Genomic DNA, 27898 nt, shown 5'->3' on the forward strand with positions numbered 1-27898 from the left:
CGTTGCGCCACGAGATCTAACGCAACCGGGCTGGCACCTGATCTGGCTCCGTAGACCCAGCTGATTGGATCATCCCTGCAAACCGTTTCCAGCAGACGACTCCTAAGATGCAAGTTTTCCTTGTTGTACACGTTTGATGCTTATACATGCAAAGAAAGATAGGAATCCTTTCTGGCTTGCTTCAAAAATTGTGGGGCTTGCGACTCCACTCTTTTATTATGGGAAAGGTGTTGGACTCCTGCAGATGGAACAGTGGAAGGAAATTGATTTCTGACATATCACTGTCTATTCTCAATTTTTTCCTCAGCGCCGCAAAGAGGGAAGGAACAATTCCTTAACATCAAACAGTGCTAAGGTGGACAAAAACATGGGGTGACACAGATCTGTCCGATTGAGCAGTGCAGCCAGAACAACCGGCTTGCAGACACTCGGGTGGCCCAGAATAACCGCTCACCAAAATCTCAAGTCACAAAAGGACAACGTTCTGAAAGCAAAACGCCAGGAAGGCCTGAAATTGCCACTCTCTCCACCTCCAAAACACTGTTTGTCAGACGAGTTCTCCCATATGGTCTAGCGGTTAGGATTCCTGGTTTTCACCCAGGCGGCCCGGGTTCGACTCCCGGTATGGGAAGCCGTGACCTTTTGCATCTCTTCCAGATTGAAATACCTCGCTGCTTTGTGGGGTTGATGTGTTGAGTCAAGTGGGTAAAAAAATCCTCCTCTCTCCCGATATTTGCCTTTTTTGAGCTCACGCAAATTATAAAATGGCGGAAACTGATTCATGACAAATTACTGTATTTCCTCATTGGTTACCTCGCCTGTACGAAGATGGAAAAATTCTTAATGACTCAGTGGTGCTAAAGTGGACATTCATGCGGTGACCTACTGATCTGTCTGATAATTAGTGAGGTCAAAGGGATTGGCCGGCTCACACTCAGGTTGCCCACAACACCCATTCTCCAAAAGCTTATGTCTCTATAGTACAGCGCTACAATCCTTGCGAGACTTCATAACTGCAACAAACAACCACTGATCCCGACGTGATTTGAACACGCAACCTTCTGATCTGGAGTCAGACGCGCTACCGTTGCGCCACGAGATCTAACGCAACCGGGCTGGCACCTGATCTGGCTCCGTAGACCCAGCTGATTGGATCATCCCTGCAAACCGTTTCCAGCAGATGACTCCTAAGATGCAAGTTTTCCTTGTTGTACACGTTTGATGCTTATACATGCAAAGAAAGATAGGAATCCTTTCTGGCTTGCTTCAAAAATTGGGGGGCTTGCGACTCCACTCTTTTATTATGGGAAAGGTGTTGGACTCCTGCAGATGGAACAGTGGAAGGAAATTGATTTCTGACATATCACTGTCTATTCTCAATTTTTTCCTCAGCGCCGCAAAGAGGGAAGGAACAATTCCTTAACATCAAACAGTGCTAAGGTGGACAAACATGGGGTGACACAGATCTGTCCGATTGAGCAGTGCAGCCAGAACAACCGGCTTGCCGACACTCGGGTGGCCCAGAATAACCGCTCACCAAAATCTCAAGTCACAAAAGGACAACGTTCTGAAAGCAAAACGCCAGGAAGGCCTGAAATTGCCACTCTCTCCACCTCCAAAACACTGTTTGTCAGACGAGTTCTCCCATATGGTCTAGCGGTTAGGATTCCTGGTTTTCACCCAGGCGGCCAGGGTTCGACTCCCGGTATGGGAAGCCGTGACCTTTTGCATCTCTTCCAGATTGAAATACCTCGCTGCTTTGTGGGGTTGATGTGTTGAGTCAAGTGGGTAAAAAAATCCTCCTCTCTCCCAATATTTGCCTTTTTTGAGCTCACGCAAATTATAAAGTGGCGGAAACTGATTCATGACAAATTACTGTATTTCCTCATTGGTTACCTCGCCTGTACGAAGAGGGAAAAATTCTTAATGACTCAGTGGTGCTAAAGTGGACATTCATGCGGTGACCTACTGATCTGTCTGATAATTAGTGAGGTCAAAGGGATTGGCCGGCTCACACTCAGGTTGCCCACAACACCCATTCTCCAAAAGCTTATGTCTCTATAGTACAGCACTACAATCCTTGCTAGACTTCATAACTGCAACAAACAACCACTGATCACGACGTGATTTGAACACCCAACCTTCTGATCTGGAGTCAGACGCGCTACCGTTGCGCCACGAGATCTAACGCAACCAGGCTGGCACCTGATCTGGCTCCGTAGACCCAGCTGATTGGATCATCCCTGCAAACCGTTTCCAGCAGACGACTCCTAAGATGCAAGTTGTCCTTGTTGTACACGTTTGATGCTTATACATGCAAAGAAAGATAGGAATCCTTTCTGGCTTGCTTCAAAAATGGGGGGGCTTGCGACTCCACTCTTTTATTATGGGAAAGGTGTTGGACTCCTGCAGATGGAACAGTGGAAGGAAATTGATTTCTGACATATCACTGTCTATTCTCAATTTTTTCCTCAGCGCCGCAAAGAGGGAAGGAACAATTCCTTAACATCAAACAGTGCTAATGTGGACAAAAACATGGGGTGACACAGATCTGTCCGATTGAGCAGTGCAGCCAGAACAACCGGCTTGCCGACACTCGGGTGGCCCAGAATAACCGCTCACCAAAATCTCAAGTCACAAAAGGACAACGTTCTGAAAGCAAAACGCCAGGAAGGCCTGAAATTGCCACTCTGTCCACCTCCAAAACACTGTTTGTCAGATGTGTTGTCCCATATGGTCTAGCAGTTAGGATTCCTGGTTTTCACCCAGGCGGCCCGGGTTCGACTCCCGGTATGGGAAGCCGTGACCTTTTGCATCTCTTCCAGATTGAAATACCTCGCTGCTTTGTGGGGTTGATGTGTTGAGTCAAGTGGGTAAAAAAATCCTCCTCTCTCACAATATTTGCCTTTTTTGAGCTCACGCAAATTATAAAGTGGCGGAAACTGATTCATGACAAATTACTGTATTTCCTCATTGGTTACCTCGCCTGTACGAAGAGGGAAAAATTCTTAATGACTCAGTGGTGCTAAAGTGGACATTCATGCGGTGACCTACTGATCTGTCTGATAATTAGTGAGGTCAAAGGGATTGGCCGGCTCACACTCAGGTTGCCCACAACACCCATTCTCCAAAAGCTTATGTCTCTATAGTACAGCGCTACAATCCTTGCGAGACTTCATAACTGCAACAAACAACCACTGATCCCGACGTGATTTGAACACGCAACCTTCTGATCTGGAGTCAGACGCGCTACCGTTGCGCCACGAGATCTAACGCAACCGGGCTGGCACCTGATCTGGCTCCGTAGACCCAGCTGATTGGATCATCCCTGCAAACCGTTTCCAGCAGACGACTCCTAAGATGCAAGTTGTCCTTGTTGTACATGTTTGATGCTTATACATGCAAAGAAAGATAGGAATCCTTTCTGGCTTGCTTCAAAAATTGGGGGGCTTGCGACTCCACTCTTTTATTATGGGAAAGGTGTTGGACTCCTGCAGATGGAACAGTGGAAGGAAATTGATTTCTGACATATCACTGTCTATTCTCAATTTTTTCCTCAGCGCCGCAAAGAGGGAAGGAACAATTCCTTAACATCAAACAGTGCTAAGGTGGACAAACATGGGGTGACACAGATCTGTCCGATTGAGCAGTGCAGCCAGAACAATCGGCTTGCCGACACTCGGGTGGCCCAGAATAACCGCGATCTGGCTCCGTAGACCCAGCTGATTGGATCATCCCTGCAAACCGTTTCCAGCAGACGACTCCTAAGATGCAAGTTGTCCTTGTTGTACGCGTTTGATGCTTATACATGCAAAGAAAGATAGGAATCCTTTCTGGCTTGCTTCAAAAATGGGGGGGCTTGCGCCCCACTCTTTTATTATGGGAAAGGTGTTGGACTCCTGCAGATGGAACAGTGGAAGGAAATTGATTTCTGACATATCACTGTCTATTCTCAATTTTTTCCTCAGCGCCGCAAAGAGGGAAGGAACAATTCCTTAACATCAAACAGTGCTAAGGTGGACAAAAACATGGGGTGACACAGATCTGTCCGATTGAGCAGTGCAGCCAGAACAACCGGCTTGCAGACACTCGGGTGGCCCAGAATAACCGCTCACCAAAATCTCAAGTCACAAAAGGACAACGTTCTGAAAGCAAAACGCCAGGAAGGCCTGAAATTGCCACTTTCTCCACCTCCAAAACACTGTTTGTCAGACGAGTTCTCCCATATGGTCTAGCGGTTAGGATTCCTGGTTTTCACCCAGGCGGCCCGGGTTCGACTCCCGGTATGGGAAGCCGTGACCTTTTGCATCTCTTCCAGATTGAAATACCTCGCTGCTTTGTGGGGTTGATGTGTTGAGTCAAGTGGGTAAAAAAATCCTCCTCTCTCCCGATATTTGCCTTTTTTGAGCTCACGCAAATTATAAAATGGCGGAAACTGATTCATGACAAATTACTGTATTTCCTCATTGGTTACCTCGCCTGTACGAAGATGGAAAAATTCTTAATGACTCAGTGGTGCTAAAGTGGACATTCATGCGGTGACCTACTGATCTGTCTGATAATTAGTGAGGTCAAAGGGATTGGCCGGCTCACACTCAGGTTGCCCACAACACCCATTCTCCAAAAGCTTAAGTCTCTATAGTACAGCGCTACAATCCTTGCGAGACTTCATAACTGCAACAAACAACCACTGATCCCGACGTGATTTGAACACGCAACCTTCTGATCTGGAGTCAGACGCGCTACCGTTGCGCCACGAGATCTAACCGACCGGGTTGGCACCTGATCTGGCTCCGTAGACCCAGCTGATTGGATCATCCCTGCAAACCGTTTCCAGCAGACGACTCCTAAGATGCAAGTTTTCCTTGTTGTACACGTTTGATGCTTATACATGCAAAGAAAGATAGGAATCCTTTCTGGCTTGCTTCAAAAATTGGGGGGCTTGCGACTCCACTCTTTTATTATGGGAAAGGTGTTGGACTCCTGCAGATGGAACAGTGGAAGGAAATTGATTTCTGACATATCACTGTCTATTCTCAATTTTTTCCTCAGCGCCGCAAAGAGGGAAGGAACAATTCCTTAACATCAAACAGTGCTAAGGTGGACAAACATGGGGTGACACAGATCTGTCCGATTGAGCAGTGCAGCCAGAACAACCGGCTTGCCGACACTCGGGTGGCCCAGAATAACCGCTCACCAAAATCTCAAGTCACAAAAGGACAACGTTCTGAAAGCAAAACGCCAGGAAGGCCTGAAATTGCCACTCTCTCCACCTCCAAAACACTGTTTGTCAGACGAGTGCTCCCATATGGTCTAGCGGTTAGGATTCCTGGTTTTCACCCAGGCGGCCCGGGTTCGACTCCCGGTATGGGAAGCCGTGACCTTTTGCATCTCTTCCAGATTGAAATACCTCGCTGCTTTGTGGGGTTGATGTGTTGAGTCAAGTGGGTAAAAAAATCCTCCTCTCTCCCAATATTTGCCTTTTTTGAGCTCACGCAAATTATAAAGTGGCGGAAACTGATTCATGACAAATTACTGTATTTCCTCATTGGTTACCTCGCCTGTACGAAGAGGGAAACATTCTTAATGACTCAGTGGTGCTAAAGTGGACATTCATGCGGTGACCTACTGATCTGTCTGATAATTAGTGAGGTCAAAGGGATTGGCCGGCTCACACTCAGGTTGCCCACAACACCCATTCTCCAAAAGCTTATGTCTCTATAGTACAGCGCTACAATCCTTGCGAGACTTCATAACTGCAACAAACAACCACTGATCCCCATGTGATTTGAACACGCAACCTTCTGATCTGGAGTCAGACGCGCTACCGTTGCGCCACGAGATCTAACGCAACCGGGCTGGCACCTGATCTGGCTCCGTAGACCCAGCTGATTGGATCATCCCTGCAAACCGTTTCCAGCAGACGACTCCTAAGATGCAAGTTGTCCTTGTTGTACACGTTTGATGCTTATACATGCAAAGAAAGATAGGAATCCTTTCTGGCTTGCTTCAAAAATTGGGGGGCTTGCGACTCCACTCTTTTATTATGGGAAAGGTGTTGGACTCCTGCAGATGGAACAGTGGAAGGAAATTGATTTCTGACATATCACTGTCTATTCTCAATTTTTTCCTCAGCGCCGCAAAGAGGGAAGGAACAATTCCTTAACATCAAACAGTGCTAAGGTGGACAAAAACATGGGGTGACACAGATCTGTCCGATTGAGCAGTGCAGCCAGAACAACCGGCTTGCAGACAATCGGGTGGCCCAGAATAACCGCTCACCAAAATCTCAAGTCACAAAAGGACAACGTTCTGAAAGCAAAACGCCAGGAAGGCCTGAAATTGCCACTCTCTCCACCTCCAAAACACTGTTTGTCAGACGTGTTGTCCCATATGGTCTAGCGGTTAGGATTCCTGGTTTTCACCCAGGCGGCCCGGGTTCGACTCCCGGTATGGGAAGCCGTGACCTTTTGCATCTCTTCCAGATTGAAATACCTCGCTGCTTTGTGGGGTTGATGTGTTGAGTCAAGTGGGTAAAAAAATCCTCCTCTCTCCCAATATTTGCCTTTTTTGAGCTCACGCAAATTATAAAGTGGCGGAAACTGATTCATGACAAATTACTGTATTTCCTCATTGGTTACCTCGCCTGTTCGAAGAGGGAAAAATTCTTAATGACTCAGTGGTGCTAAAGTGGACATTCATGCAATGACCTACTGATCTGTCTGATAATTAGTGAGGTCAAAGGGATTGGCCGGCTCACACTCAGGTTGCCAACAACACTCATTCTCCAAAAGCGTATGTCTCTCTAGTACAGCGCTACAAATCTCGCGAGACTTCATAACTGCAACAAACGACCTCTAATATAGACTGGATTTAACTCTCTGTATGAGAAGTCGCTGCATTTTACAGCTTTTCCAGTTTGAAATGCCCCACTTTTATATCTAGAGGATCTGTTGAGTAAAGGGCTCGTTATAGTTGTGCATAGGTCCTACGGTGTAGCCGCGACGGTGTAGGTTCCGTGTCGGTTTTCATTTATACTTTTGCGTCATCGTCCGCGTTTACGTGCAAACACACGCGCAGACCGCTGGTAGGCAGTATCGACGCGTATAACCACAATAGCAGCGCGACCGTCAAAGAAGAAGCTTAGCAAGTTAACACACAAACAATGAAGAAACAGCAACTTGCTGTGTATGTTTTGAGATGACCAGCAGTAAGAAAAGTAAATAAACAGCGACTTTTGTTGCAGTTTGAGTTAAATCACTCCTCAACCTGGCTAATCTTTGTTTTCAACGTTGCAAACGGAAATACCTATGACACAGTTTTTTTACCTAACGGGAGGGGTTCTGGTGGACCAATCACAGCGCTTGCGGTCTGCATAGAACTGACGCGCTGTTAAAAACTTTGCGAGGTACATGTCAGGCTATGCAGAGCTACACAAAGGCTACGGATAACTTACGGCATAGAGCTTACGCACGACTATAAATCGGGCTTAAGGAGGGCCTGAAACTTCTCTCTCTCCTCCCCTTAATTTGACCTATAGCCTAAGGCTAAACAAACCACACTCACTTTTAGTCCTTTGCACTCTCATTTGTTGCCACATCATTTCAAGAACCTGACGCAAGTTATTGCTTTGGAATTCTACATTTACATTTACTGCAACACACATTGTGCTTTCCACCCAACATAATCATTCAGTTCGCTTAGGGGGTCTTTTTAGTCTGTGGGACCTTATTAGTCCATTTAAAAAATCACATATCTCTTCAGCACTCAACTCATCTTGCTGTACTGACACATCAGCATCTTGCACCACTATAGATAAAAAAAAAACTTGGTGAATTTCAGTTTAACATCCCTCTACACCTTGCTCTCCACAGGTTCATCATTCAGCATGTTCATTTCAACCTGTTGCTCATTAAAAACGCAACAATTTTTCCCGTCGTTAAACTACAGGGCCCAAAGAATTTACAAATGTGTGGAAATCTAAAACGATCTTTTGCCTAAAAAAAGGTTTTCATCTCACCATATCCAAAAGTCATCATATACAATTAATCTGTGGGGTAGCGTTAAAAAAAATCTAAATAATATATTTGTACTTGTTAAAACACCCGGCTACCAGGCTATAGGTGAAGTCCTGTAATCTGTCCTCATTTATGTCCAAGAAACACAATAATGATCTTTTACATATTAATCCAACTTTAAGCAAAGTCCACACACTTTGTCGTCCTGTTTATAGCTGCATATTAACACAACTCATGCGCTTTAAGTTTATAAACAAAATACCACAGAAAAATGATGTACATTAAAATTACAGACTGTACAAAAAGATTGGCGTAGTGGCAGTGATGTCACCCATAGGTTTCTGAAGATTGTTTTTGAAGCTTAAAGTAGGCGGTGCCTGCCCTCACCATCCTGGCCGCGCGTCACCATGCATCACTCTTCACTTAAGTGGCCACGCCCTTAACTATCAGAACTTTAAGGCTTAATATAATTTAAACGGATGAGTTACAAAAAAAATTTACCCCCCTCACAGTTGTCATGAAGGGCAAACTTAGCTATACAGACCAAAAACAATTTTTGTACCAGGCTGTAAACATATTATTTTCTACTGTAAAGTTGGCCATTTTAACATGGGGGTCTATGGGAATTGACTCCCTTTTGGAGTCTCTAGCAGCCAGTCGATGAATTGCAGTATTGGCTTCATCAGAGAAATTGAAAGGTTGCCCCTCGATTAAAACGTTTTTCTAAATAAAAAACAAGATAACTGAAGTATGTTTTTACCATTAAACAACTATTGTTATAAAATAATAAAAAAACAACTTTGTTCTTGAATATATTTGAAACATCAAATAAGACAAAAGAATAAGCAAGTAGAGTAAATTACCTTTTTGCAACTACAACTGATCTTCTTGAAACGTTGTAGCTGGGTCTCTAACTGCAAACGTTCTTCAGATGGAGTTAACTAATTGTAGTAGAAGCACATCTGTGACTTAATGAACTCAGGCCAACAGTAGATATGCACATGTGTTTCTAATATGGATTTATCCCACACTGAAAAAAATGATTCATTGGATTTAATCAATTTTTTTAAGGTAAGTGGTTGCAATCAATTTATTTAAGCTACATTTAAACAAAAGTTTTATATTTTATTTTACGTTACTAATCTTTTTTGTTTAAATGTAGCTTAAATAAATTGATTGCAACCACTTACCTTAAAAAAATTGATTAAATTCAATGAATCATTTTTTTCAGTGCAAGTTAAACTGTTTTTAGCCGAGGTTGGCTGACCCGGGAAAAAACATCTTTCAGCCAGAAGTTGTGTGGATAGGTGGCATGGCTCTAGCACGTTATCTTTTCAACCATGTTGACATTGAGCTGACAGTGCCCAATTTCAGCCAGAATCAGCACTAATGTGCTTGCTAGTTGGGAGCTTGTAAAAGAAATGTGAGAAAAATACTGCACTAAACTTTATTCCCCACAGGGAATCACTTTAGAAAGTTTGAACCAAACCAGTCTGGATCTACTGGGATCCCTGTGTGCTAACAAGGAGCAATTGAGAATGTCAGTCCACCAGTGCATGCACAGAATTGTACTATGAATAACATGATGCCTTCTTGACTAACAATTTGTTTAATGAGCAACAGGTTGAAATGAACATGCTGAATGATGAACCTGTGGAGAGCAAGGTGTAGAGGGATGTTAAACTGAAATTCACCAAGATATTTCATCCGTAGTGGTGCAAGATGCTGATGTGTCAGTACAGCAAGATGAGTTGAGTGCTGAAGAGATATGTGATTTTTTTTTATTGGACTAAGAAGGTCCCACAGATTAAAGAGACCCCCTAAGTGAACTGAATGATTATGTTGGGTGGAAAGCACAATGTGTGTTCCAGGATGTAAATGTGGAATACCAAAACAATAACTTACGTCAGGTTCTTGAAATGATGCGGCAACAAATGAGAGTGCAAAGAACTCAAAGTGAGTGTGGTTTGTTTAACCTTTATTTTAGCCTTTTGGAAATTGTATTTTTTGGCACAACCCCAATATGTCAACCCATCACAAAAATGATAAAAATTCCTTTAATTTTAAGCATGTTTCATGTTTCTGTTCCTGACTGCACAAAGGTCATGGATTCGGTTGGATAACATGTAAACATTGAAAGTATTGTAAGTCACTTTGGATAATTCTGCCAAACAGAATGTGAACTGGTCTATATACATTTAATGTGTGCTGTTCAAAAATTTTCTGCCTAACAGTGACAAGTTTAAAATAAATGGATATGACAATTCATTTAAAATATATGACTTTCACTTAAACAGAGTTATAGTGTATAAAGATCATTTGAGGTACTTTGAACCAAGCTATCAATAAAGGGTGAATTACCCCGAGGTCAGTGGCTGCAAGTAAAATGGTCTGCATTTAGCTGTGAAGGATGAAGGAATTTTACAAATTAAAATCAACAAAAAAACATTTTTTTTATTATTATTTTAATCAGTAATGTGTTCTGCTGAGGAATCTGAATCAAACTGATTGGTCATACTGGCAAATCTTTTTATCACATGACAACAAATTTTATGGGCTGCTGTGTATAACAGAAGTTCTGTTCATTTTGTGATGTCCACTGCTCCTGTCTCTGCTCTGCCCACTTCACTTCTTCAGTTCAGACTCATGTTGTAGCTGTCATGTGTAACAGAGACGCTTCGCTTCAGATGAACAGACTTCAACATATCAAGGACCATATTTTATCTGAGGAGAAGGTAAGACTGTGTCTAAACAACCAACAATTCTAGACTGTGTGTCGAGACCCATCCCTTACGAAAATTAACCATGGTTTCAATATAGTTAAAACCAAAAATAACATATGAAGAGTTTCGTTGCAAAACTAGATAAATCCATTTTTTAAATTTTTTGTCAAAACATGTTTATTATTATGTTATCATGTTATTATTTTGTTTTATGGTGCAACTTAGCTGTATTTTTTAAGTTATGAAGGTTTAAATCAAAACAAACCAACTGCAGTTGAATTGAAATTAATTGGAATGCACAACCAAAAAACGAGATTTCTGAACAATTAAAAAACGGTGGTTATCTCGTTTTGCAACGAAACTCTTCATATATACACGGTTTTGACAACCATGGTTCTGCTGATAGTAATTAATACACAAAATAACCATGGTTACTAAATTTTTACCACAATAAAATATTGGTATTTGGTAATTTTCGTAAGGGGTGTGTCAATGCCATGAAGTTTTCACTTTATATAGGTGGCCTGTACTGCAATCAGGCCTAATTTGTTTTACAGAGTGGCAATTTTTCTGAAACTGTCAATAACAATAGTGTTAGATATTGGTGTCAAGTCTCAGACCACAAGTAAAATGCTGTTGAACCACTGTGTTTGTTCATCATTTTAGTCACCATAAAAAAGCATGAAAAGTAATTTTGTTTAATTAAAATTAGTTTATTCTTTTTAACTTACACTATTATGGGCCCTATTTTAACGATCTAAGCGCATTGTCTAAAGCGCACAACGCAACGTCTAAATGGGCGTGTCCGAATCCACTTTTGCTAATTTAACGACGGGAAAAATGGTTTTTGCGCTGAACGCATGGTCGAAAAGGGTAGGTCCTATTGTAATGGGAGTATTTTGGGCGTAACGTGCAGTAAACCAATGAGAGACTCAGCTCTCATCCCCTTTAAAAGCAAGTTGCGCTGGCGCTATGTCTAATCCCTATTTAGACGACGGACTTTGTAAACTGAAAAACTAAGCGGAGGTAGAAGATCCCCAGTTTAAGATTAATGTTAAATAATTGTGTTGTTTTTCCACTTGTATTGAAATTGTTATTTTTTTTATTAAAACCTTTAAAACCCGTTTTCTTTTACTCATGGAAGTATAATTATAAGCAGGCTTGTAATTGCTTTAAATGTATAGCTATCCAATATCATCAAAACATAATTTACAAGTATCTAAGATAAGGTTTGTACTCTAAAAATACTTTATTTGTAACAAACAGGAGATAAAGAATTTACAAACGGCTCTCCGCAGGTTTCAGCACTTTGGACAGCGGTTTTTTTAGCAAAGAGTTTTTTTTAAGCATTGCTTAAAATTGTTTCTCATCTCACCATATCCGCAGGTACATCATATACAATAAATCCGTGAGGTAGCATTAAAAAAACATTTAAAAACAGATGCATTTGTTTAAAGCAAAGCTTTTATTTACTTACCAGGCTACAGGTGAAGCAGCTCTTTACGCCTTCTAACGTCTCATAATAAGTCCTCAATTATGTCCAAGAGACTCAATAATAATCTTTTACATTCAATCCTTTAATCTTTCATATTTAAAAGCATTTTTGTGCTGCTGGGCATTCATGTACTTTGTCATAAGCAAACCCGCGTTGTCCTCCCGTTTATAGGCGCATATTAATGCGCTCTTTAAATAACATAAAACACATTGCGCCATTGACTTTAGACTTTAGACCAGGTTTTTGTTGGTCAATGGCGTAGTCTATTTTAGTTGCCTCAAAATAGCAACGCGCCAACAATGCGCCTGAACACGCCTCGTTTTCAGACCAGAACGCCCATGGGCGCAAAAGGGGGCGCAAATGCATTTGCTATTTAAACAACGCGGCGCTAAACGTGAAAATTAGGGTGGAAACTAGCGAAAGACACTTGCGTCGCGCATTGCGCTGCATTGCGCCGGGTGTAAGATAGAGCCCTATATGTCTCGGGCTTTGGTGACCCTTTACACTTTTAGGGCCCTATTTTAACGATCTAAGCGCATTGTCTAAAGCGCACAGCGCAACGTCTATATGGGCGTGTCCGAATCCACTTTTGCTAATTTAACGACGGGAAAAATCGTTTTTGCGCCGAGCGCATGGTCGAAAAAGGTAGGTCCTATTGTAATGGGAGTATTTTGGGCGTAACGTGCAGTAAACCAATGAGAGTCACAGCTTTCATTCCCTTTAAAAGCAAGTTGCGCTGGCGCTATGTCTAATCCCTATTTAGATGACGGACTTTGTAAACTGAAAAACTAAGCGGAGGTAGAAGATCCCCAGTTTAAGATTAATGTTAAATAATTGTTTTGTTTTTCCCTTATATTGAAATTGTTATTTTTTTATTAAAACCTTTAAAACCCGTTTTCTTTTACTCATGGAAGTAAAAAGCAGGCTTGTAATTGCTTTAAATGTATGGCTATCCAATATCATCAAAAAATAATTTACAAGTATGTAAGATAAGGTTTGTACTCTAAAAATACTTTATTTGTGACAAACAGGAGATAAAGAAATTACAAACGGCTCTCCTCACGTTTCAGCACTTTGGACAGCGTTTTTTTTAGCAAAGAGTTTTTTTAAGCATTACTTACAAATGTTTCTCATCTCGCCATATCCACAGGTACATCATATACAATAAATCCGTGAGGTAGCATTAAAAAAAAAACATTTAAAAACAGATGCATTTGTTTAAAGCAAAGCATTTATTTACTTATCAGGCTGCAGGTGAAGCAGCTCTTTGCGCCTTCTAACGTCTCATAATCAGTCCTCCTTTATAAATATGTCCAAGAGACTCAATAATAATCTCTTACATTCAATCCTTTAATCTTTCATATTTAAAAGCATCTTTGTGCTGCTGCGCATTCATGTACTTTGTGATAAGCAAACCTGTGTTGTCCTCCCGTTTATAGGCGCATATTACTAATGCGCTCTTTAAATAACATAAAACATATTGCGCCATTGACTTTAGACTTTAGACCAGGTTTTTGTTGGTCAATGGCGTAGTCTATTTTAGTTGCCTCAAAATAGCAACGCGCCAACAATGCGCCTGAACACACCTCGTTTTTCAGACCAGAACGCCCATGGGGGCAAAGGGGGCGCAAATGCATTTGCTATTTAAACAACGCGGCGCTAAACGTGAAAATTAGGGTGGAAACTAGCGAAAGACACTTGCGTCGCGCATTGCGCTGCATTGCGCCGGGTGTAAGATAGAGCCCTTAACCTTAAATAATTATAAAACAGATATTGTTTTAAATGTATGTGTTTTTTTTCCGTTCTTAAATTTTTAAGAGATTTTAAATGTTTTCTCTGTTTGCCAAAAACAAACTATATCATAGAATTTATAAACTCGTTGTCCAACTTGCAAAAGCATATTGAATTGAAGGAACTTAACTTCCAGTCTCTGTTTAATGGTCTGACTAGTGGCTAAACTGAACACTGGGACATATACCTCATGGAAAATAACAAATGTTTTGGTTTCCAAAAGAGTTAACATTGTATACATTATATAGTACACAGTAACATTAGCTCAGTGTAGTTTTTGATACGCTTTAGCTATGATTTGTACTAAGGTCATCTACTTGTTTTTTATTTTGCCTGTTATCAGAAATAAACTACTTTAAAAGTACTCTGTTGTTATTGTTTATGTGCAGAGTTTACTGGAAGTTATGTTTGTTCCAAGAAAGCCCTTCGTTTTTGTTTTTACTGCTGAAACCGTCTATACTAATTGCAGGGAGTAGTAAATGCACTTTAAAATGCACTTTTGCTTTAAAAGCTGTCACTTTGCTGTTTATTGTTAGATTTATGTGAACACGGATGTCGCATATGAGTCGTGTCTTAAGTAAATGTAAACATTCTGGACAAAATTTGCATATATTAAAAAGATTGGATCTGTGCATTAAGACCAGTGTTAACATAGCCCAATTTTGTTTAAAAAACATATTGCCATGTTATGTTGGGTTGTTCCCTTTTAAGGCTTTGTAGGTGATTAGCAATATTTTAAAATGTATCCGATATTTAACTTGTAGCCAGTGTAAGGATGCCAAAATTGGGCAAAATGAACTGTGTTACTTTAGTAAAATCATGTTTTGACAACCATGGTTAATTTTCATAAGGGTTTGTCCAGTCACAGATAGTGTACAAACAATCTAACCCAATACGACTCAATTTTTCTTTATATCTTGTTTTGTCGAGCTGCAAAAGTGATTAAGGCTAAACAGAACACTATTCATTTCCAATAAGGGGGAATGGATTGTTTTCCCCATACCTCACGCCACGCCTCCAGTCATGATGACATCAACCAAGGCTATGATTGTCTGAATGTTAGTTCACTAAAATCTAAGTAACAAATCTAAGGCTGCATCTGAAACCGCCTACTCCCATACTATATAGTAGGTGAAAAGCAGTAGGCAAGGCGAGAAGTCTGTCTGAATTTATAGTATTCCAAGAACAGTAGGCAAAAGTACTCGGATGACCTACTACTTCTGGCAAGTTCCCGAAGTGTTCATTCGATAGACCCTTCACTATCCCGTGAACCCCATGGAGAGGGGTTATCCAATGAAGAAGAAGGAGAGGCTTGTTTTATTCAAAAAGGTCCAAAAGCGGGAATGCAGCTCATTTCAAATGCAACTACATATGAAGAGTTTGGTTCCAAAACGCGATAAACGCCATTTTTGAAAAAAAAAAGAGTTACTGCCAAAATCAGTATTATATCAGGTCAGGGTTTAAAAGTAAATAATTAATTTTACGCAAAATCCAATATCCGCCGTGTTATTCTGTCACACTGTAAAAAATAAATTGTTGGCTCAATGAATAATTTTTTAGTAACTAGTTCCACAGAAATTTTACGTTCACTCAATTTCTGTCTCCAAAGTGTTACCTGGATTGATGTTTTTTAGTTGGCCCAAATTTGACTCAAATATAAAAAAGTATGTTGGCTCAATTAGCTTTATAGTTCATTCAACTAAAATGTTTTAATCAGTTGAATCTTTAAAAACTTACAGCAAAGACTCTGTCAATTAAAATTTAAGCATTCACTCAATGTTTGATGTGTTACTTCAATTAATATTTATTTATTATTTGGGATTTTTTAAATAACATTTTTAAATTATTTATCAAATAATTTATGCTGGTGTTGTAAACAAAATAATTAACTTCAGTCACATAAAAACAAAAGCTTTTTATTCACTTATTCACTTATCATACAGACTGAACATACAGAATTAAGTCTTCTTTAAATAGAGGGCATAAAACAGTCCAAAAAGACTCCAAAGTCAGTCAGAACATCTCCAGGGCCATTTAGGAGACTTTCCTCAGCCAGTCCAAGCGGAGACTGTCTCGCTATGTCTCGGGTCTGCCTCTCACATTATCTGCGCTCTGGTTTGATAAACAGAGGAATATAAACACACACACACACACACACACACATACATAAATAACATGTTTAATATAATAAAGTTTGACGGTGAAAGACTTTAGTCCCTAAATAACGTTAATGTTAGGCCAAATTTCCCTCAGACATCACACATAATTAAACACTATTGGGCGGTTTTCTCGGACAGGGCTTTTCACTGACTAAAATAACTTACTGACATCTCTTAACATATGAGTGCTATTGTTTTGTCTCAAAATGCACGCCAGTATTGTATTATATAAGGTTTGTTTGTAGAAATGTCCCAATTATAATAAAGACCGAGTTCTAAACTCTGTCCGGTAAACCAACCCTATATCCAGGCTTTTTATCTTAACTAAAATAGCTCCACTTTACTTCGGTCACATAACATAACACACTTCTAATATATCTTTACAAAAATATCATTACAAAAACGTCGAGTATTTGCGTCTTTGCCAATTAATATATTCTAAAATTAACATTAAATTACAAACACTTACCTGATGTGAACTTGAGGAAACGGCTGATTGATTGTGTCCTTCCTTCTGTGAATCAGTAAGTGATTCCAGCTGTTGCGTGCGGATTGATTTCAGATTAAATGACCTGTGATCCAGATCCTTCCAAATTAAAACATTTTAAATTCAAAATACACAGACGCACGCGCATACATACATACGCGCGAGCACGCGCGCGCGCACACACGCACGCACACGGGTACACACACGGGTATATTTAGAAGTTTTAAGATTGTTATGATATTGGGACTATTTCTCCACTCGCTCCTTCAGCTCTGAAGTTCAAATTCGCAGGCAGTACGCAGCCCAGTTATAACAAATGTGAAAGATATGAAATATCATTCAACAGCGATATCATTTAAGTGCAATCCTAGAATATGATTTAAAACATACCGGTAAACCTTTTATTATTAAGTATAAGAAATTAAAATGAATTAAATCGCATGTTTAAACGCCACAGAGATATCAGAGCCAGCAGTCGATTTCTGATGGGCTTGCCGAGGCGAGGCTGCGCTGGGCGGGGTGTGAGCGCTTAAGTGTCTGTGATTTTCTGAGCTTATCTGGAGCTCTTCTCCGTCCGAAAGTGTCCGAGCACATTTTTAAATAGACGCTATCTATATTAACCGACCGCATATTTAAACTTTAAGCACATACATTCACGCCTGAACAACTCTTAAAATTACATTTTGTTACCAAATAACAGTAATATTATGAGCATTTTGTTGTCAGGAAACATAGCTGTCATAAGTCCACATATTGACCAGATTTGTCTTAATTAGTTCAGTCAACATAGCCATTCTGAATGCTGACTGAATTTGGAAATAACCATTCACTTAATGTTTTAAACACAGATTTATCTAGACTTAAAGTAATGTGTCTACTCAACTAAGCCCAAACAAGAAAATTGGTTTAACTTATATTTTTTTGCCCTTCCAACATTTCATTAATTGGATTTTTTACAGTGCATCTTTTCTCTATTTTTTCCCAAAATGCGATAAACGCCACTCCTCCTTTTCTACAGAACGCAATAAATCCATTCCAAAAATTACAGCCCACCAGTCACGCAATGTAAACAAACAATGGCGGCGCGCTGAGTACACGGAGTCCTAGTTTTCCTCATCTACTTTGTACTTCGTGATCAACAAACAAAACAAAATAATACTTTAATGGCATTGATAAACCTGTGGTTGTTTTCTGTGACGGGAAAGATTGTCATCAACATCTAATAATTTACGCGAAGCACTCGGGAGACTGGTGCTTATTTCCCGATAGCATCAAGTTTCTCATGCTAACACACTGACCCCGGTGAATAACTTTACATTATTTTACTCAAAGTCAATGAAAATCGAGCAGGACCAAAACATTTTACAGCTGATTGCTTTGAAAAATGTTAAGCGACGACGTCAAGTATAACTGCAGGAATGACAGTGATCTTAATATGACAAAGTAAGCATTTTGATTAATGACATTAATGTTTATTTTTTTAGTCAGTGTGTACAACTGTTCAACTAAATGAATATACAATGGCAAAGATGAATGCACATTTATACATTGAATTAATAGATTTCTAGCATTTTGAAAAAAAAACTGTCATGGATTTATTGCATTTTGTGGAAAAAATTATTCGTTTTTATAATAAATCTTTGAAAATCAAGTTATGGATTAGAATTTTTTATGTTTTTATAACCTAAAGATGCTATGGGAAAGTTTGTAACAGAAATTTGCAGTATGAAAAAATGCAGTATGTCCAAATTCATTCATACTATTGAAATTCATACTATATAGTACCTACTGTTTTAACGGTCAATGAGTTGATATTTTATCTAATTCAGAACCTACTGTCACAGTATGCGATTTTAGATGCAGCCTTAGACTCTGGTAAGAGAGCATGCATATCTTTTGGTTTTCGAGTATGGTTTAGAACAATTAAGTTCAACATACTCTGACCATGAGCAGGTCATTTTGAGCTCTGAAAAGAGCAGTGAATGTTTCATAATGCATTACAATAACAATATCATTCTTTGTCACAGAATATGGACTTGCCCGTGATGCTGCCTAGCCCTCTCACAACTCATGTGCTGAATATAGCTAATGGAGTTCCTGGAGCAAACATGACCATCAGCCTCCACCGCTTAGACCCCATCTCATCATTGTGGAACGAACTTACAACCAGGATAAACATATAAGCAGTGCAGTGAAGTTAATAATTCCTTCATTGAAATATTCACTTAAAAATGTTGGGTAAATATTGGGTTACAAAATAAACCTACAGTATGCTGGATTGTTTCAACCCAAGTGATGAGTTATTTAAAGCCATGTGTAACACACACCATTTTGGACATTGTTTTTAGTTTGCATCAATTCCCTTAGTTGTTGTCATGGTTATTAATTGATTTGTCATTTGGTTGAACAGTGTTCAGCTCATTACTACCAGTACTTAAGTTTTCTTTAGGGGTTTTCACACTTGAAACAGCCGATAACCCAGGATAATGTTAACTCAGAGTTATTCTAAACCCTGAGTTAACGTAATCCTGGGTTATCTGCTGTTTCACACTGTTCATACTTAACCAGGGGTTATAAGATAACCCTGGGTATTCATAATCTGACTTTTCACACTGTGCACTTACATGTTGGGTTAGCTGTATTATTTGCATATTTGTGATGTTAACAGTCATGATTGGACTAATAAAGCTGTGTAACACTGGCTGAATTAAAATAGTGTGCAACCGCTTTAAATAACTGATTGTCTTATGCTTTTTGCATCAGTGACAAAACAGGTCACCACATAAATCTTTGATAGTTTCTCTTGGATGTTTTTTTACTACAATTCAGGAGTTTTACACAGTTTCGGTGACTCTACACACAGCTGATGATATGAGGTACATGCTCTTGAGTTTCGGATTGCCTGTTTGTTGCTAAGCATAGAGTAATTATCATTCTACCCCCACTTCATTTCACACTGTAAACCAGAGGTTGGCAAGTAAGTTTGGCATCGCCACTAGATGGTGCGCCACAACATAGTCTGGGGATGGTTGGTTCAGGAAATTTCCCTTATTTTCAAATGACTTTATTTATATTTTAAAGAATTCCTTATCCTTTTTGGTGATGAATTATTTATCATGTGGGCTGTTTATACTGCACAAAGCAGAAAAGTTTGTATAAAAGTTGTAGACTGTAGACTTCACCTTTGTTGATTCTCCTCATAATCATCTTCATGTAAATGCATTTATTGGTATTTCAGTCGCATCTATTTTATCCTCAATAAAATACGCAAACGTGATATTGGACTCTGCTGACGCTTGTGGTCGACTGGATTGCGAGATTGCTAAAGTGTCTGACAAGCCCTTTTACACCTCCCCTAACTCCAGCCTCCAGAGTGTTGCTCAAAATTTTGCTACGGTTTCCGGGTTGAACAACATGCACCAGGTTTGAGATACATTTATTCTTGTTTAGTGGGTGTGTCCAAACTCTCCACCCACCTCGTCTTTGTCAGATTTTTTCAAACTTTTTCACCAACAAAACTTTATCTATCATTATACAACAGTTCTTTCTGGTTCTCGAATCTGATTGGCTAAGAGGCGTGCAATATTGTACTGATAACGGCACAGTAACCGCTTCACCTTTCGTATCATTCCGCCACCAAGTGAATGGAGGTCCTCTAAACAGGCTCAGCTCTGAATGGAAAAACTGCACCCGCACACGGACACACACAAACGCGCTGTTTTGAATCACTCTCCGTGTGTCTCATTAGTTCACTAGCTCGTAAATCAGTCTGTGAATACCAAGTTATTATTCCGTTAAAGATCAGCGCTCTTGGATGTTACGTTAAACTTAATAAGATTAATGTCTTGTCACATCGTGTGGACACTTGGAAAGAGGAATGTAAACACAATTTTTTTTCTGGAGCTATATCTCTTATCAGAACGCGAAAACACTGTGGAACTGCAGGTAAGCACCGCAGCTTTTAAATGTGGACATTGATCATTTATTTAATCGCGACGTGACTATTAAAACATGTTATGAGATATCGCCACTGATATATTTATAAGCAGCATGCAAAAACATCTCTCTGACACTTATAAAAAACAGTTTTATATAGTACTGAAAAGAACGAAGTCTAATAATAACCAAGTGCTCGTATCACGTTAAGATTAAATGGTAAAGCAATAGTAACATTATATAGTTTTATTAACTTTTACCTCGTGCCAAAACAATAACAACACAAAAGACACTAAATATGAATAAGAAAACACGTAATAGTTTTATCATGACACCAAATACTGCTGATTTGATCTTATTTTGACCATCAAAAACAAACAAGGCGAATATCAGACCCAGGGAATCCCTGTCAGAGATGTAGCCCAGAGAGGGCGGTGGTCAGCGGGGCGAGTGAACACTGACGTCCGCTCATGCTTTGGTTCTCATACGTACCGAATCTCACTAAGCAAACATTCAAACAGGCGCTATCTTTACTAATCGACTGCAGATTTAAATATAATACATATATATTCTCGACTGAACTAATCTTAAAACTACACTTTGTGGCCAAGAAACGTTTATATAAAGAAACGCCTATCCGTCCATTGAGTTGTTATTTGATTCAAAGCAGCCGAAAGTGTTACCTGTCATTCTGGCCGCCCTCAAATCCGTGGCGGAAGAAGTAGTTCTCAAACATAGAGGCTTTTAAAACAACTCCGTTGTGGTTTTCTAGTTTTCGTTTTTCAAACGTGTGCCGTCGAACTGTTGTATAAAAGCGATATCGCTCTCGGAGTCGTGTGATATAGCTCTATATCATCACGGCTGTGATTAGGCCAGAGGCACGAGGCCTAACTCTATATAGCGTATATAGAGCTATATCACACTCCTACTCGAGCGATATTGCTTAAGTAACCAATTCTCTTCACCACATACGAATACACTACACCAGGGGTTCTCAAAGTCCGGACTCTGGTCCGGATCCGGACCCGACGGGAACTTGATCCGGACCCGCGTCCACTTCATATTACAAGTGCATTAATTTATATGTGATTGATTTAATGTGTGCATTTGCTACTTTACAAATGCATATTAAACTTGTAAACCATTCGGTTTTTTTAGATTTAAGAGTATTGCTGGTCCGAAAATAAAACGAGTTATTTAAAAATTTCCTGTGTGACGCTGTAGCCATCACACACAGATATTATGCACAGCTACTTCATGTACTACGGCTTTTGATCAGTAAGTCTTTATCGATCTGAAATCACTGTTGGTTTGAGTCGTTTAAAACATGCATTTGAAAAAGCAACACTCGTCAAACATAATCTTTATACCTATTCCTTATTATCATGAAAATACCTGAAAAGGTTTGAAGAACAGCAATATAAATATATCATTGAGGCTGCGTCCGAAACCGCATACTGTATAGTAGGTACTGAATTAGATGAAGTACCTACTTACTTGGCGTTAAAACAGTAGGTACTGTATAGTATGAATCCTGGTAGTATGAATGAGATTCGGACGTACTACATCCGCCATGTTGCTACATCACGTGACATACGTCGTCATCACGTCATGTCATTTCAGCACGAAAACAGCCGCGTGCCTCTTCTTCTTCGTTGGACAACTCCTCGTCCGGGGCATCATGGGATAGTGAAGCGTCCATCGTATGCACACTGCAAAATCTAACGGAAGTAGTAGGTCACCCGGGTACTTTTCGCATACTGTTTTTCGAATACTATGTATTCGGAAATACTACTCGCCTCGCCTACTGCTTTTCGCGTACTATATAGTATGTAGTAGGCGGTTTTGGACGCAGCATAAGACATTTCCTGGAGCTGCTTGTTTCTGATTCTTCGTCTGCAGCGCATATTAAGTTTCTGCCCGAGAGCGCCCCCTGGCTTATGGATGTAGCGGCATTTCACCGTACTTCATTGAGAAGCATAGCAAGCATCATCAGCCAATTTGTAGGTGCACCCCTAATTTTGGTCAGTGTCTCTGCCTACCAACCACACCTTTTTGCCACGGTTTATGCATCTGATGAAGAACAAACTGTGCCATTTCTCTAATTAGGTTGCCCTGTATTTTGCACCTGTTTACTTTTGGCATATTTCTTGTGTTTATGTTTAAAAAAAAAATTTACTTTAAATGCAAAATACACTTATGTTTTTCCCAAACTGTTGTGTTGATTTGTTTTATAAACAAATGATTTACATAAAGTTTTTCCGGACCTATGAAAATGATGAGAATTCAGATTTGGACCTTCGAATGTAAACTTTGAGAACCCCTGCACTACACTTTCATCTAACATTTCGACTTCCATTTCTCCTCCTTCCCTCCAATGACTGACACCAAATTTATGAAGCTTCTCTCCACCCATCTCACCACTTGCCCCCTTGACCCAGTCCCCTCCCATTCACTACAGGCCATTTCAGACATGGGTCCTGTCCCAAATGGCACACTCCGGACTTGTGGTCCTCCTCAGAGTCCACACTTTGATGACATCACGTAGTCCAGACTTTAGGGACCCTTAATACGAGTCCACGTGGGTGCAACGGAGTCGTATTTTGGGACAGACTCGAGCGTCACAGTGGAAATAGGTAGAGAAGTTGCCCGTCAGTGTGAGCTCCTCCCTTCCGTCGTCTGATTGGTCTGATTGCTCTTTCGCAAGGACTTCTGAGTTGCTGCAGTGCGGGCTTCGCTGAAGACCGCATCAAGGGGGCAAAGGAGGCGATGATGAGCACACTTCAAAGCGTAAAAATCACAGATGTTACACCCTAAGTAATCGTTGTCTAATCTAGAACGCGCATTTTACGGCCACGAGACCGAAAGTCCACATGAAGTGCGCCATTTGGGACAGGGCCATGCTCACACAAGCACTTGCACATATCGTCAACACCTCCCTCCTCACCATCCCCTTTTAAGCAGGCCCTGGTGACACCACTGCTTAAAGTCAAATTGAGCCCTCTCTTACTGACCTGTCTCACTACTTCCATTCATGATGAAAAGACTCGAGAGAGACCGTTTTTACCAGGTATTCTCCTTTCTATCTCAGAATGACCTGCTCAATGACAAACAGTCAGGCTTCAAATGCAATCACTCCACCGAAACAGTGCTGTTAGCGGTCATTAAAGCATTATGGCTAGCTAAGGCAGATCCAAATCCTTGGTTCTGATTTTACTAGACTTAACAGCAGCCTTTGACACAGACAATCATCAGATCTTACTTGCCACAATCACTGTTGTAGCATGTAGTGTAAAACCAAACATAACGTGTGTGCTTGCATGTGGGAATGGTTGGGTGTATCTAGGCTCCATCTCTCCTCCGGGCTGGGCACAGCCATAATACTTCATTCACGTCACATGCCATTCTCTCTTGCCAGACACTGTGGAAAGAACCTTCTTGTATGGCGTATCCAACCTTGGAAGGAGCCAGCATCAATGTCTCCACATGCCTCCTCCATTGCCTGGAGAAGTGTTATGTTGCAGTTTTTTAATTGCTTACACACTAAAATTAAACTTTTCCCACAATTAGCAAAACCTAACACTCAAGGAGCAAAACACAAGGCTAGATTTGCACAACTGTAAGCACATTGTCACCTTCACACTATTTGCAAAACATTACACACAGTTATTTGCAAAACACTAAACACATATGTATACATCAGACACAGAAGTCTATCAGGATGTCACTTCCTTGCAATTCCAAAGCACTGACTGTCAAATGACCACACTTATGAGCCAATCTGTTAAACACAGCCATCAGGTGCACAAACACACTATTGCTAAATTATAAACACACCAATCAGGTTTAAGCACTATAAAAATGCAGCAGGTCCTGCATGAATTCATTGATGAGACAGGGTTCAAAATCACAAAAGCAAGAATAAGAGGCAGAATTATCATTGGGCACCGGGCTATAATCAATGTCCCAGAGCAAAGTGAAAGTATTTCACAGCATGCGGTTCTCCTCCATCATGCCAAAATAAGCCCTTAGAACACACCTCACATTCTCTCATATTTGGACCGATTGCACCACATTGTCACAGCAAGTATGAAATGCACCAGATACAATACACTGTCATCTGGGACAATGTGTCATTCCACTGCTCTGCTTTGGTCAAGAACTGGTTTCAACACCATCCACAGACAGTACTATACCTTCCACCATACTCTCCGTTTCAAAACCCTATCGAAGAGTTTTTCTCAGCATGGCGATGGAAGGTTTAGGATCTCCAGGATCAGGTACCCCTCATTCAGGCCATGGAGGATGACTGTGACCAAGTTGACACCGTAGCTGTGCAAGGATGGATTCAACATTCAAGACGGTTCTTCCCGCGTTGTCTTGCTAATGAGGATATTGCTTGTGATGTTGATGAAATTCTCTGGCCAGATCCAGCTAGGCGAAGAGAGAATGTATAGTATCCCTGCTGAAAAAACAGCATAGACCAGCAACATTCCCATGCTGGTCCATGCTGGTTTGGTGCTGGTTTAGCTGGTGGTCACCACCATACCAACACCAAAACACATTATATGCTGGTCTTGCTGGTATGACCAGCATGGGATGCTGGTGCTGGTATGCTGATGACCACCAGCTAAACCAGCACCAAACCAGCATGGACCAGCATGGGAATGCTGGTGGTCAGCACCAAAACACAGTTTGCTGGTATGCTGGTTTTTCCAGCAGGGATGACCGTAGTATTTTCTTTACAATATTGTCAGTTTTTTTCAGATTATTTTTTATGTTTGTTGTTGTTGTTCTTATTCACTGTAATTGTAACCTGTACTGGATACAGTATTTGATATGGGTCTGTTGTTTGCTGAGCTAACAGTGTTATGCACACTACTGTAGTAGCATGACAACTGGGACATGTTTTGTTATGATTCTCCATGTTGACTGATTTGGGTATGGAGAGAAATCAATTATATTTATAGTTGCACTTTCTCTTTGTACTTCATTTACTCTAATCAATAAGAATTAGACTTGCTAAAAGTGTTTTAGGTTAGCAGCAGCAGTGTGTAACTGGTTAAAAAAAATTTGAATTCTTGTGAAATGTGTGTGTTTCTTATGGTAACAAAATATTGTTTTTATAAAGTTGTGTACAGTTTTGACAAAAGTGTTCCATTTTGCAAATGATCTGAAATGTTGTGCTACTTTGGTGAAGGATTGTGTTAATTGTGTGTAGTGTTTTGACAAACCGGGTCCTGTTTTCAAAATTGTGCTTAAGCAATCGTAAAAAACTGTATATGGAAGGTATATGACCAGCAGCCCTTTGTGCGCATGCCTCTTTTGCAGGCTATGGAAGAGGCATGTGATGGGATTGATGTTGGTGCAATTTAGGGATGGAGAAGGCGCTCAAGGCGCTTCTTCCCTCGATGTCTGGCAAGGGAATATATTGCCTGTGATGTGGACGAGGCGTTATGACTTGTTTGGTGAAAAATAAAAAAAATCAACAGCATGTGTGTGTATCTGCAAATATTTTTGTGCATGTGAACAATCTAATACATACAGTATTATGGCAAAGCATACTAAAGAAAAGTGCACTTTTCATTATGCCCAACTGTGCGTAGTTGGTTAGACAAAAATCTGGTAATATGAATGAAGTGTGTTCCAATTTGTGTTCCAATTTCAAGTTTGATTTTGATAATGTTATATGTAGTTTAGGTTGGAGTGCTTCATTTTGCAGGATATATGTGGTATTTTGCTATTTGGGTGTGTGGTTTTGTAAATTGTGTTAAGTTTTTTGATAAAACCAGACTAGTTTGCAAAATTGTGTGTTAGCAATTGGAAACAACTGTAAAGGTCTACTATTTTTACAATGGGTTAAAACAACTCAAGATTTTTGAGAGTGTTGACATTTTTGAGATTACATAATTTTGTATAAAAGTGTATCAGAGTCACAATTTGTGTGTTCATTTTAGGATAACTAATGATGATGGACGTTGTCCAGGCTTAATAACAAAAGAAACCTTCATTCCCGGTGTGTATAAAATGCGTTTTGAGACTGGGAAGTATTGGAATGCTTTAGGAGAGATATGCTTCTATCCATTCGTAGAGGTATTTATTCAACAGTCAATTTCTATTTTCATTAAAAATTGCTATAATTATTTTAGCTATTGATACAGTACACTACATACACTAAACTGTTGTTGTCTTCTATGTGTTGTTGTTGTCTGTTTGTTTGGTTTCAGGTTGTTTTTACTATCGCTGATCCTTCACAGAAGTACCATGTTCCTCTCCTATTGAGTCGTTTCTCTTATAGTACCTACAGAGGAAGTTAGATGCAACATAATACATGATAAATAAATATTTTACATTCTGAATTTCTGAAATTTCTGCAAATAACAGTGTAAAGACATTTCTAAACACTTAAATGTTATGTAGATCAGGATTTGATTGCTTCTACAGAAATTGATTGGATTAGATTGCCTAAAAAAAAATGAAAAATTTGTACTGAACACGTGTTATATACATTAGTCAAATTAAAACCTATTCAATTAAAACCAAACTGATTAAATTGTCATTTGAATTGCCTATTCAGAATAAAGATTTCCAGTTAGTCTGTATTGCTGATACTCTATAACGCATTTCTCAAAATAAAAGCATAAAATCACCACTAAAAGTCAGTTTTAAAAAAGTAATTTGACAAAATGAAACCACATTGTTTGTTGTGGTCATTATATGGATAAAGCCAATATGTTTTCAATATTTATTCTGAATTGTCTTTATGCATACAATACTTGTCAGTTACAGTAAATGAATAATTCCCAAACAAATAATTCAATAGAAATTCAGACAAAGATGTAGAAAGACATGTTGCACATTGAGCACTTATAATAAGAGATGGTAGAAGCATACGTTTGAGTGTTGGACAGTAAAATCATTTACATTTATTAATTTAACAAACGCTTTTATCCAAAGCAAAGCAACTTACAAATGAGGAGAAGAACAGAAGCAATCTCAGAGTGATTTAATGAGGACCCACATTAAACCTCCTGGTGGAAACCAGGGCACATATTACAGTTTTTGCCTGTTGCTTGAACACTTAAGCCCATGCTTAGACTAAAGTAACACAACTTGAAGCTTTTGTTACCATACCTCAAACACATGTATTCATACCTTAAACCAAAACACTGCTTTGCACTCTAGTTGCAATTCTGCAACACACTTGATCCTGCAAACTACACACTATTTCATACATAAGACACTTCATTCAAAAATGAAATCTCAGGGTGCCATTTGGAAAACACATG

The 27898-nt window shown here is 39.8% G+C and overlaps 1 protein-coding gene and 12 non-coding genes across 13 annotated transcripts in view; 7 read left to right on the top strand and 6 right to left on the bottom strand.

Moving 5' to 3' along the window:
* trnaw-cca (transfer RNA tryptophan (anticodon CCA)) overlaps positions 1-17 on the bottom strand; it is a 72-nt gene extending 55 nt beyond the window's left edge. The window contains exon 1 of the tRNA in view: positions 1-17. This exon is cut by the window's left edge and continues 55 nt beyond it. This is a non-coding gene — a tRNA (tRNA-Trp).
* Positions 18-559: 542 nt separating this feature from the next.
* On the top strand, positions 560-631 carry trnae-uuc (transfer RNA glutamic acid (anticodon UUC)). Its single transcript has one exon. It is a non-coding gene; the product is annotated as a tRNA-Glu (tRNA).
* A 399-nt stretch (positions 632-1030) lies between these two features.
* Positions 1031-1102, bottom strand: trnaw-cca (transfer RNA tryptophan (anticodon CCA)). The gene has a single exon. It is a non-coding gene; the product is annotated as a tRNA-Trp (tRNA).
* Positions 1103-1642: 540 nt separating this feature from the next.
* trnae-uuc (transfer RNA glutamic acid (anticodon UUC)) lies at positions 1643-1714 on the top strand. The gene has a single exon. It is a non-coding gene; the product is annotated as a tRNA-Glu (tRNA).
* Positions 1715-2113: 399 nt separating this feature from the next.
* Positions 2114-2185, bottom strand: trnaw-cca (transfer RNA tryptophan (anticodon CCA)). The gene has a single exon. It is a non-coding gene; the product is annotated as a tRNA-Trp (tRNA).
* Positions 2186-2727: 542 nt separating this feature from the next.
* Positions 2728-2799, top strand: trnae-uuc (transfer RNA glutamic acid (anticodon UUC)). Its single transcript has one exon. It is a non-coding gene; the product is annotated as a tRNA-Glu (tRNA).
* Positions 2800-3198: 399 nt separating this feature from the next.
* Positions 3199-3270, bottom strand: trnaw-cca (transfer RNA tryptophan (anticodon CCA)). The gene has a single exon. It is a non-coding gene; the product is annotated as a tRNA-Trp (tRNA).
* Positions 3271-4220: 950 nt separating this feature from the next.
* On the top strand, positions 4221-4292 carry trnae-uuc (transfer RNA glutamic acid (anticodon UUC)). The gene has a single exon. It is a non-coding gene; the product is annotated as a tRNA-Glu (tRNA).
* A 399-nt stretch (positions 4293-4691) lies between these two features.
* On the bottom strand, positions 4692-4763 carry trnaw-cca (transfer RNA tryptophan (anticodon CCA)). Its single transcript has one exon. It is a non-coding gene; the product is annotated as a tRNA-Trp (tRNA).
* A 539-nt stretch (positions 4764-5302) lies between these two features.
* Positions 5303-5374, top strand: trnae-uuc (transfer RNA glutamic acid (anticodon UUC)). The gene has a single exon. It is a non-coding gene; the product is annotated as a tRNA-Glu (tRNA).
* Positions 5375-5773: 399 nt separating this feature from the next.
* trnaw-cca (transfer RNA tryptophan (anticodon CCA)) lies at positions 5774-5845 on the bottom strand. The gene has a single exon. It is a non-coding gene; the product is annotated as a tRNA-Trp (tRNA).
* Positions 5846-6387: 542 nt separating this feature from the next.
* Positions 6388-6459, top strand: trnae-uuc (transfer RNA glutamic acid (anticodon UUC)). The gene has a single exon. It is a non-coding gene; the product is annotated as a tRNA-Glu (tRNA).
* Positions 6460-10373: 3914 nt separating this feature from the next.
* On the top strand, positions 10374-27211 carry uraha (urate (5-hydroxyiso-) hydrolase a). The gene is made up of 4 exons (XM_073853285.1): positions 10374-10753; positions 18701-18841; positions 26565-26702; positions 26837-27211. Exons 1-4 carry the CDS (start codon positions 10679-10681, stop codon positions 26924-26926), a joined length of 444 nt encoding a protein of 147 aa, XP_073709386.1. The 5' UTR covers positions 10374-10678; the 3' UTR covers positions 26927-27211.
* Positions 27212-27898: the final 687 nt, after the last annotated feature.

The sequence above is a fragment of the Misgurnus anguillicaudatus genome, chromosome 15 (assembly GCF_027580225.2).
Source record: "Misgurnus anguillicaudatus chromosome 15, ASM2758022v2, whole genome shotgun sequence".
NCBI lineage: Eukaryota > Metazoa > Chordata > Actinopteri > Cypriniformes > Cobitidae > Misgurnus > Misgurnus anguillicaudatus.

Excerpts from the sequence above, each read along its gene's own strand:
- uraha (XM_073853285.1), top strand. The coding sequence starts at position 10,679 with ATGTGTAACAGAGACGCTTCGCTTCAGATGAACAGACTTCAACATATC. Across the intron at positions 18,842-26,564 it reads TGTGGAACGAACTTACAACC|AGGATAACTAATGATGATGG; the intron begins AGGATAAACATA and ends TGTGTTCATTTT. Across the intron at positions 26,703-26,836 it reads GCTTCTATCCATTCGTAGAG|GTTGTTTTTACTATCGCTGA; the intron begins GTATTTATTCAA and ends GTTTGGTTTCAG.